The 11,489-nt window shown below is 34.6% G+C and overlaps 1 protein-coding gene across 1 annotated transcript in view; it reads left to right on the plus strand.

The window, feature by feature from the left end:
• DNAH12 (dynein axonemal heavy chain 12) overlaps positions 1-11,151 on the plus strand; it is a gene marked incomplete at its 3' end in the record, with an annotated part of 75,394 nt that extends 64,243 nt beyond the window's left edge. Inside the window, exons 60-73 of the mRNA XM_082487947.1 lie at positions 467-625; positions 1,642-1,786; positions 2,650-2,800; positions 3,131-3,384; positions 3,894-4,034; positions 4,883-5,020; positions 5,938-6,171; positions 6,597-6,782; positions 7,231-7,334; positions 8,470-8,674; positions 8,870-9,007; positions 9,476-9,567; positions 9,823-9,890; positions 10,961-11,151. Of these exons, the coding sequence (XP_082344073.1) occupies positions 467-625; positions 1,642-1,786; positions 2,650-2,800; positions 3,131-3,384; positions 3,894-4,034; positions 4,883-5,020; positions 5,938-6,171; positions 6,597-6,782; positions 7,231-7,334; positions 8,470-8,674; positions 8,870-9,007; positions 9,476-9,567; positions 9,823-9,890; positions 10,961-11,151 (2,206 nt within the window). The remainder of the gene's footprint in view (positions 1-466; positions 626-1,641; positions 1,787-2,649; positions 2,801-3,130; positions 3,385-3,893; positions 4,035-4,882; positions 5,021-5,937; positions 6,172-6,596; positions 6,783-7,230; positions 7,335-8,469; positions 8,675-8,869; positions 9,008-9,475; positions 9,568-9,822; positions 9,891-10,960) is intronic.
• Positions 11,152-11,489: the final 338 nt, after the last annotated feature.

The following is an 11,489-nucleotide window of genomic DNA, read 5'->3' on the forward strand; positions in this document are numbered from 1 at the left end:
GGCTTTTTAGTTTTGTCTTCCAAGTTTTTTTTAATTTTGTGTGAATATATTGTGAAAGGAAACATAAGTTCAAAATAACACTATTGTGACCATAATGTACACAATTGCATAATTACAATGTGTACACATCTGTATATGGACCATTCCTGGGCCAATTTGTAGGGCTGCTGTATTCCCAGAACCCATTATATTCCATAAAGCCTTTAAAAATCAGGAATAATTGCACTTTATAAAAACAAATAAGCAGATATATACCATTTACCTCTTGAAACCCTTACTGTAGTCTTAATCAGTCATTTTTACCATACAGTTTTTTAACCGTGTAGAATACTGAGATCTGATCTCAGCTGTTACTGCAGTAGAAGTATTACTAAATGGCAGTGAAGTGTAATTAATTTTGAACAGCTCTTTATATGATGTAAAGTTGTACCTCAATAACTGAATATTATCCATTTTTTAAATATAGGGCTAAAAATGAAATAGAACAGCAAGAGTTTATGTTCTTACTAACTGGGGGTGTGGGTCTCAAGAATAAGTACAAGAATCCAGATCCATCTTGGCTACCAGATAAGAGCTGGGATGAATTATGTCGTGCAAGTGAAATCCCGGCTTTGAAAGGACTGAGGTATAGTAAAATGTTGATGTGAATTAGCCTTAATTGGTTTTGACCAAAATATCTGGAACATGCTGAAAGAAATGTTTCCTATACGTTTTCCTAACGAGTGCCAGAATGCCAACATGGTAAAACAAGCCCTCTTTGAGGTTTGCTTCCCTTAAATAAGTAAAACAGTCAGATCGCTATAATTATAATATTATTTAATTAAACTATTTCCCTAAATTATTTAAGGTATTCCATAAAGAAATTTTTCTTTTGGAATGTCTCCATGGTAGAGAAACAGTGTTTCAAGGGGGTCAATGGAGGCCAAAGGAAGTATATGTAGCAAAATTCCACTGCAGTGCTGGGGAGGAATTTTTCTAGCAAAATTAACCTCCTGAAATCAGGAGTATTTCACCCTGGATTTAAATAGAATTTAACAATAAATTCTGGAGCCAGCAAGGCCGTACAAGTCTTGCATATAAAGAGCTGACAGAACCTGAATGCTTGGAGGATTTGGATCTGACTGCAGAAACGCTGTTGTGTTAGAGGAAATTATTTGGGGCTGGTTTTGTGTTTCTGCCCCTTGGAGTTTTAGTAGCAATGTGGATGATGATCCAGCATTTAAATAGTCTGAGTATTGTCCCATTGCAGAGGATGTACTCTGCATGTTGTGAAGGAAAATAATATTTTTTTTCCCTGGTTGAATTTCTGGGTGACTTTCTTCAGTTAAAGAGTAGGAATTTCCTGAAATATGAGATGCAGAAAGTTCACTCAGGCCTATGAAGGTCCAGGCAGTGCTGACTAGAGGAATAGGCAGAATTTGCCATCAACTTGGAACCTTTCAGGTGGAGTCTTGTATGTCTGCAATAGTGTGGTGGGAAAAGATTTTTCACTCTTCAGCATGGAGAAGCTAAACTGTAGGATTATTTGCTGATGTAGATGTGGAGTGGCTTGTATGACAATACAATGTAATTGGCTTTTGATAAACATCAAAGAACAGACTCCAGGTATTTACAGTAATTGTAACTGCTTTTTTTCTCTAGGAGTCACATCTCTGAAAATATAGGTGAATGGCAAAAAATTTATGACAGCAAAGAGCCACAAAGATTTCCGTTACCAGAACAATTTAATACTACACTAAATGAATTACAAAAGATCATAATTCTTCGGTGCTTAAGACCAGACAAGGTAAAATGACCTCTTATCAAGTGTTTGTACACTGTTCCGTGTCTTATAGCATAGTTTACACTGGTTGCTACAATAACTAATCTTTTCTTCATCATATTTTATTAAGAAAAGAAATGCTATACTTATTTTTCAATTGAGCAATACAAACGCCACAAGTATCAGCTAAGATCTTTTGTCTGACGTGGTTTAATGCATCTTTCAGAGTATACTCATTGTTTTAGTTTTCTTCAAGTGCTTATTCATGTTTAGTCTGTTTGCTGATGGACCTAATGTACTCGAGTGTGAGATGTATTCACTTGAAGAAATACACAGAGTATGTAATACCATGGGCTTTCATACAAAGGGTTCCAAGGCAAAGAGAGATCAAATGTGTTGATTTGAGCAGCTACGGCGAACTTTTAACACATAGTGCCTTTGGTACACTTAGCAAGTTGTATTATATGTACTTTCAATGTTAGAATTTAAATTACATATTGCAATTGCTTCTTAGAATTAATTAGAAAATAATTACATTAATATTTACTAAGGGGGAATGTGCTGGTCTTCCACATCAGGTAAAGCCTGAATTAAAGTCTTAGCATAATTTAATATGCTTTATGTGAAGTATGGGTTTTCTTATTTTCTAAAGGCATTATTATTCCTCTTGTAAGAAAAAAAAAAAAAAGAAAAAAGCAGGAGGATGTCATCCAGAAGTGAAACCATTGCTTCTGAAGCATTCATCAAGACCAGTCTCAAATCTGTGTAAAGCAGAGAGGTTTCTGTAGGATCAGGAATTTAACTAATTTATGATACATAAAATATGCTGTCAAATATGCAGTTACATTTAATTTGTGTTAATGGTTTATATTTACTCTGTTTACCAGATTGGTCCAGCTATAACAACATTTGTAACTGATAAACTGGGGAAGAAATTTGTAGAGCCACCACCTTTTGATCTAACAAAAAGTTACTTAGATTCAAATTCTACAATCCCTTTAATATTTGTGCTGTCTCCAGGAGCAGATCCCATGTCTAGTAAGTACACATAGAAAGAGAAAACAAAAGCGTGGTACAGCTTTTCATGTTAGGGACCTGAATTTCCCCTTCGATACACAATGAGGATTATTTTGCACTTTGTGCAAGTAGAGTGGAGTACACCATGTCACACTAGTAAAATTCTGTGGTCCCTAAAAATGGGAATGATATTTTAAACTGAGTAAATATTACACTTTATGTAAAAGCTATACCATCTTGTTGTACGTATATTTTAACAAAATAGTAAGAAACATTTTAAAATATTTTTTTCCTGACATAATTATTCTTTTTAATGATGAAATGCTAAAATCTTAATGCTTTCTATTCAAGGCCTCCTGAAATTTGCAAATGACAAAGAGATGGTTGGGAATAAGTTTCAGTCCATCTCATTAGGACAAGGACAAGGACCTATAGCTACAGAAATTATTCAGAAAGGAATGGAAGAAGGAACCTGGGTTTGTTTACAAAATTGTCATTTAGCTGTCTCATGGATGCCAATGCTGGAGAAAATATGTGAAGAATTTAACAGTGAAAGATGTCATCCAGTCTTCAGACTTTGGCTTACTAGTTACCCTTCACCAAAGGTACATGCATTGCCAAATATTCTGTATTGGGGAAAGGAAAAGTAGATGACATTTTTTAGGAAATGTTTAAAATTTAATCAAGAAAGGACATTTAAAAAAATAATCATAAACATAGTAATACCAAGCTTCCTTTGTAATATTTTGATGTTGTGATGTGTGATATTTTGTGTACTAGTGAATGGAACTGGATATTGCCAGCATATGTAATTAAGAAGTTTTTATGCTGCCACTGAGGTTTTGTTTTACAAAAAATCAAAAATTTGATTTTGCATTTTATTTATAAGGTGTTGAATGCCAAGAAAACATTTTAAAATATAGGTTTTTAGTTTACAGCAAGGTCTTACTTTCTTGATGCATTTCAGATTTTTTTTAAAGCTGTTGATGTTTAAAACTTTATTTCTTACAGATAATTGTTTATATAACAAACACAGAGTAATAATACATTGTTATGACAATATAGCATCTATTCCACACTTTCTGAATGCAGTATTGATGGTTTTTATTTCTAGTTTCCGGTAACCATTCTGCAGAATGGAGTGAAGATGACTAATGAACCTCCTACTGGTCTCCGGTTAAACCTACTTCAGTCATTTCTTTCTGATCCTATTTCTGATCCTGCATTCTTTTCTGGATGCCCTGAAAAGGAGCTGGTAATGTGCCCATCTGTTGAGAGTGTTATTCCTTTTTTTTTTTTTTTTTTTTATCAACAGATATACTGATTCTGTCCATTTAATATTATAAGCTAAAATTTTTCACTGTGGTTGTGAGTTTAGGTTTTGAAATTATAAAGATGATTAGTTGAGGATTACTCTGCCAGGTAATTTCATGTGGCAATATTTGAAATGGTTTCTTAGGCTTTATTAAATTACATATGTATTACACATACATATTACACAAAGTACTCAAACTCTGAACATTGATTAGGAGGGCATACCTATCATTATCGAGATTGTAAGCGTTGAGAAGATCTTTTCTTGCTCCCAGGGACCAGTACTGCAATGCCCATATGTCTTACTGACAAATAATGAACCACTTAGCTAATCATTACCTGTGAAGGAAGGGAAGAAACAGTGGGATTACTCAGAGATATGATAATTATGATTACTCAGAGTATGATAATCAGTATTCATAGGTGTAAATGGGTGCATATAAGGACTTATATTAAACAATACATCTGTATTTTATGTTTGTCTAATGAGCCTTAAAAATAAATATCTGGTGCTGTTTAAATTCCTGTGGAGTCAACTTCCCTTTACATGGAAGAAGAGAAAAATCTTGTGTAATGGTACTTGAAGAACTAGCTCAATATGCTTGCGTGTGTGGCAACTATGTGCATATTTGTTCCCAAGTCAAATAACTGCAGCATACTTAATAGTTGCCTGTATTTGTACCCTAGATGTAGAGAGGTAATCAAATTATATGTTGTCTCTGTAAGTTACAGTCTAGCACAAGTGTATAGGCTAGTTAATAATACGTTTTTGTTTTGTTTTTCTCAAAGGTATGGGAGAAACTGCTCTTTGGAGTTTGTTTTTTCCATGCTCTTGTTCAGGAGAGAAGAAAATTTGGGCCTCTTGGTTGGAATATACCCTATGGGTTTAATGAATCAGACTTGCGAATTAGTATCAGACAGCTGCAGGTAAAATCATCTATTGCTACCTTTAACTCTGATCTTGCCAAGCATAGGATTGAGCTGATAGTCAAAAAGGAGCGATACACTGAAGTTACATCAAAAGTTACATCATAGATTATCATTACTTCAGTTCAGCTACAAAGGCAAGGAATGTCAAGCATATTATAAATATTTTCAAAATTACAAATGAAATAAAATAAAAAAATATTCTTCATTAAATTTAGATTCATACAGGCATACAGAATGAGTGTATATGAGTATCATAGGAGTTAAAATTGTCATACATAAGAGCTCGCTGTGCTTTAAGTAACACCATGTCAATGACAGTCACCTGTTGTGGTGGGTTTTGTGGTTAGGACGAGGAAATTTTTTTTGGATATTTACTGTTAGTTAAACAGAGCCTCAGGCTATTCTCCTTCCCTAAAATGAAATGTTGAACACTGCTTGACCTTAAGTCTTCTGCAGGCCCTGCATAGAAAAGTCAAGAGAGCTAAAATTGTGAATTACAGAAGTTGAGGCTGAACAGTAGGAAAAGTTATCAAGAAGTTAATGAAAGAGACCAGAAGGTTCTGAAGATTGGAAGAAAAATTATGTGAAATGTACATTTTATGACACAGAAAAGTGTCTGTCTAGAAAGTTTAGACTGGAAAAAACTATCCTTTTGTAAATAGTTCAAGAATGACTTGGATTACTTACTAATTTGGATATTCCTAAGAAGCTTTTACTATTAACTCCTCTTTATTTTAAACAGTAATTTTACCTGAAAAAAATATTTCAGATTTTGAATTTCCAACTCTTAGGGAGAAAACTCCATAAACTGTAGTTTTGCATGCACTGTAGCTTCCAACACTTTAGTCTGTAGGTTGCACTGTTGTTCTGCAGATATTTCACGTCTCTAGAATTACTCATGTCTGCTGTTTCAGTTATTCATAAATGAATACAGCCATGTCCCTTTTGAAGCTGTATCTTACCTAACTGGTGAGTGCAACTACGGAGGTCGAGTGACAGATGACTGGGACAGACGTTTACTGCTGACAATGCTGGATGACTTCTATAATCCAGATATAATTGAAAATCCTCGTTACACTTTTTCTCCCAGCGGCAAATATTATGCTCCGCCAAAAGGCACATATGAGGACTACATTGAGTTTATTAAGGTAAAAAGTAGCAACGAGGTTTTGCACTATTATAATGATAATGCACTAAAAAGCAATCCTTAAAGGCTTCTCTGCATTAAAAACAGTTTTGCAGCATATTCAACTGCGTGCTTGGCTTCTTGCCTAACATCTTTGTATGAACCCTGCCATAATCTAGAATGTTTCTGAGAGGGAGAGGGAATTCGTAAGTAGGCAGGAGGACCTAACATAGTTAATCAATAATACAGAAAGCCATTTCCAAGGAAAGTGAGATGGTGGCTCTTGCACCAGTAATACTGTCTGCAAATACCTACTATTAAGGTCCTGACCCACCTTCAGTTGAAATCACTGGTAGTTTTTCACTCAGCTTCTTAAAGAAGACTTGGATCTAATTCCTAGCATGCTGCTTTATCTCATGTAGATGTTTATTGTTTATTTTGTCTTAGGGTCTTCCCTTTAGTCAGCACCCGGAAGTATTTGGTTTGCATGAAAATGTGGATATTTCAAAAGATCTTCAGCAAACTAAGATGCTCTTTGAATCTCTGCTTTTAACACAAGGAGGAGGCACTCAGGGAACTTCTGGAGGTGGTGACAGCGCTCTTTATGAAATTGCAGATGATATTCTCAGCAAGGTATTGTGTTAGACCAGTGACTCCAATTTATCTTTTAACAAAGCAGAAATTCTTTAACTAGAATCTTCAATGTCAAATTGATTATGTGTGGGAAGAAAAACCTCCTGGGAGGAATTTAGTGCAATATGAAAGTAACAAATAGGTAGGAGGTAGGAAACAGAGAGAGAAAAGAGCAAACACAACTTGGAAGAACAGTTGATTCATTCACGTGAACAAGCTTAAAATTAATAATGAAACGTATTCATAACTTTTCATGGTATGAAAAATTCTAGGTGGTTTTTGGAAAAAAAAAAGATTGGATTAAACTGCTAAAGACTATTGGTAAAATACTCAGCAGAAGGTTTAATGGTATTTATTACTCTGCAGTTTTTCACATCTGCATATTTTTAATATAATACTGATGTATTAAGATATGTGCAATGATTTCCAAATATGTTGTCATTTACAGCTTCCAAATGATTTTGACATTGAAGGCTGCTTGAGTAAATATCCTATGAGATATGAAGAAAGTATGAACACTGTGCTGGTGCAAGAAATGGAAAGATTTAACAAGTAAGAGTGTCATATTTTATTAAATGGAACCGAAGTAATTCCATTTACAGAAAAAGCTTTCCTGCGAACCAAACACTTAACCCTGTGTTGTGTGAAATATTTTATTTATTTATTTATTTCCCTTCTAATTGTCTGCAGTGATATCTGCAGTCCAAGCACAGTTACTCCTTGTGGGAAGACAGAATGTAAGATAGATGACAGGAAAAAATGATCTAGTGGCAAAATGAACTGAAAGAGAAAAATATGTGATAGAAGAAGGGAGTCTGAGGATGCGCTTGGAAAATGTGAACAATATATTTATGTTCCTTTTTTTTTAACTTCACTTTCTCTTTCACCATATTTATCTTTGTTTATGTTTTATTTTCTTCATATTTCTGACCTGTAGGGCAAAGGCGTTAGAAACTGTAATACACGAACATAGTTTATGAAACCTTTTCCTTGATAGTCGGAAGTATTTCTGTTTATTTCTTTATTATCTCATACACTTCTGTTTTAAATTTTCCCTTTTTTTCCTCCCTTTTCTGATGCCTTTCTTCCTGTATCTTATTTTCACAATTATTGTCCTAGGACTACAAACGTATAATCACTTTAATTTTTTTCTTTGGATCTGTAGTCTCTCTTCTGACTCTGTTTCCTAATTTTCTTTCTTATCTTCGCCTGCTCCTCCATTCTTTTTTTCCTGTTTTTCTCTGTCCTCCTTCTTTTCTATTTGTCTCTTCATGTCTTCCACTTCATTTTCTCCCAGACTTTCAGTAATGCCCTCTGGCCTTCAGCCTCCAAGTTTTCCTTTGTTGCAGAACCTACCCACCTCTTCTTTTGTAATCTATACTTTTTCCCTTCATCTAGTATAAGGTGTATAAGTTTGTAATTCCAAATTCATCCTCTTACCTAACAATACAGAATATATCAGAGATAACAGAATAATTTATTAAACTGTTTCTAGTCTTAAATAAGTTAGCACTAGTGCTCAAGTCCATGACTTTACAGACATGGCTAATTACTCAGCTGTATAACAGCTATACAAGTTCTATGGATGGTTCCATAATCAAGTTTTTTCTTTTTTTTCCAGTGAGGATGTTGTGTCTTACAAATCATTCCACATGTGTGAAAATTTACTTTTATTTTTTAATTCTAGTTTAACCCGAACTATTCGTATTACGCTAATTAACCTGAAGAAAGCCATTAAAGGACTGGTTGTTATGGATGCTCAACTGGAGGCTCTATCTGGGAGTCTACTTATTGGAAAAGTTCCTGAGAATTGGGCAAAACGTTCATACCCAAGCCTAAAACCATTAGGGAGCTATATTATAGATTTTCTGGAAAGGCTGAAATTTTTACAGGTAACGTACAAGAGGCACTGTGACCAATTATTTAATCTACTTTTTCATTTAATTTGTCCTTTATGTTAAAGGAATATTGGGAAAGGAGTGATAGACTTCACCTAGATTTTCTGAGTATAGTTACGTAGAAAATGGTCAAACAATATGGGATTTGTCTCTTTCTGATTATTGACTGTGTCATTTTCCTCTTTCCAGAATTGGTATGAATTAGGGAAGCCCACAGTTTTTTGGCTGTCAGGATTCTATTTTACTCAAGCTTTCTTAACTGGAGCTATGCAAAACTATGCTCGGAAGCACAGGATCCCTATTGACCTTCTGGGATATGAATTTCAGGTAGAGAAAAATTATAAATATGTATTTTATTAATCTGAGTCCTGATGTTGCAGTGAGATGTAGTAAGTAAATCCTGACTGGAAGGTTCATTTTGCAACTAACTCTCTGCAATTTGAAGTCACGGGTTTAATTCTTTGGTAAGATAGGCATTTTAAATAACATACATAAAAGAGTACATGAAAAGTAGTTCTGTCATTGTACCTGGACCTCCACTCAAGAAAACAGCCTAGAGAGTACATATTTATCTGTGTGATCAAAGCCTTATCTTATAACCTACAATAAAGGTAATTAACAAAACCACAGAAATCTGCCATCGTTATAGTTTTGTATAAAAGTAATACTGAAAGGAAGGTATTACTACATTATTCTCCTTTTGGATGTATTTTCTGAAAATTGGCTGTTGGTATAGTACCTTAAAAAGCAAACAGCTATGAAAGTTTAATAAAGTGGAACATTTATTTCTTGTAGGTTATTCCTCAGGATACTGCTGATTCTGCACCAGAAGATGGTGTTTATATCCACGGATTATTTTTAGATGGAGCTCGCTGGGACAGGACCAAGTCAGTAACAAAATGTTTTGCTGTGGTTCTGGAAAGCTTTCTTAGGTGCTCAAACAGGATTTGTTTAAATATTTTAATTGATACTTTTCATATTATTGAAATAACACACCAAATGAAATGCTCTTTCATGCATGGAAAATGGGGAAGAAAACAAAAAAAACACCTCAAGCAAGTAACAACCAAAACACACATACCAAACCCTCTTCGGTTTAACGGAAAGTCACCAATAATTACTTTGTTGCTTTCTCTCACCAGGGGAATGTTAGCTGAGCAGTATCCCAAATTGCTCTTTGATATGATGCCAATCATTTGGATAAAGCCAAGTGAGTATAATTTCTTTGAAGTGTGAGCTATTCAACAAGAAATTGGTACAATGAATTCCTTTTTTAAAGAAGTTAAATGCTCCTACCCTCACCAGAGTACCCAAATGTGCACAGAATTCATGTGCATCTGACCTATGACTTTTACAATAAAATTGGGCCTGCTAGCTTGACTCAGTCTCATCTCACCTGAGCAATAGGACTGTCCCTCTCCCCACAGATGTTTATAATTATGGATTAGATGAAAGGACTAGTTAAATTATGTTTTTATAAACATCTTTAGGTGCTGTCCAATCTATTTTTCAACCAAAAGTTAATTTGGGTAGGAAAGCACATGGTGCTTGAATTCCTGGCTTTACTTAAGTTGAGGAGATCTTTCACTTGACTTACAGAGACTCAGTATTTTACCTCACATGATTTAGCAAGGTTTGCCCAGGTTATTTTTAGCTACTATGCTAGTTGTCTGTCATACTAGTACGATATTTTCCATAACTCCTGCTTTCTTTGATCAGGAGAAATAAATCCCTGTTTTTATTTATTCACTTAAGCAGGACTTTCTCCTGCAACTCTTGCAGCCAAGATGGTATTACCTAATAGGCAGTCTTACAAAGTTTCCACTTTTTCTGCCTGTGCCTTTTACTTGAGGTTGGGCAAATCTGTTCAGGCATGCATGATTTTAGAATTGGCACAAGTTGCATGTGAGCAGTCTAGGCATACAAAGAGTTCCTGCAGAGTTGTCCTTGGATCACAGGTGACTTGAATTGCAGTTATGTTCTGTGGCTGCTGGACCAGAATTTTGTGGAGCTGGTAAAAGTTCGTGTATAAACTATGCTTTAACTATGTAACTATTCAGATTTTAATGTGTCTTTGAATGGTTACAAAGCTGGTAGAGGCACTGGGTCCTGAAAACAAATTGCAGTTAAATTAGTTGGGTTTGAAAACAAAACAAGCTACACAAGAAAAGAGAAAAAAAAATACCAGATAGTTTTATTATCTTACTCACACAACAATTTTGCATTTTTACTTAGCCTTTACTTAGAATGTAATACATTATTTGGGGTTTTTTTTTGAAGCTGCAAAATCGGACATAAAGAAATCTGATGCATATGTTTGCCCACTCTACAAGACAAGCGAGCGTAAAGGAATCCTATCTACTACTGGACATTCTACTAACTTCGTCATTGCTTTGACACTTAACACGGATAAACCAGTTCAACACTGGATCAAACGAGGTGTTGCGTTGCTCTGCCAGCTGGATGACTAGCTTTGGACAGATCAGAAACAGACTTCACAAGATCCTGTTCTTTTTGTTGGCTTACAGAGGAAGTGGAACATACTGTGTAAAAGAAACATCTGACTTTTTTATATTAAAAGAGGCATTCAAATATTTTCTGATCCTCAATATTGTGTCTTAAATAAGTATGTATTAGTATTATCGTCTTTACAATCTATAAAAGATACACCTAGGATTTTAGATTTTGGTGATATTATTAATTTGTAAACATCAATTTTATGCATTACTGGAATATCATAAAATATATGTTAATGGAAAATGAAAACAGTCGGCACTTTTAGAGAAACATTACAGTTAATGAACTTGAA

The sequence above is a fragment of the Vanellus vanellus genome (genome assembly GCF_965231255.1).
Source record: "Vanellus vanellus genome assembly, chromosome: 9".
In the NCBI taxonomy this organism is placed as follows: domain Eukaryota; kingdom Metazoa; phylum Chordata; class Aves; order Charadriiformes; family Charadriidae; genus Vanellus; species Vanellus vanellus.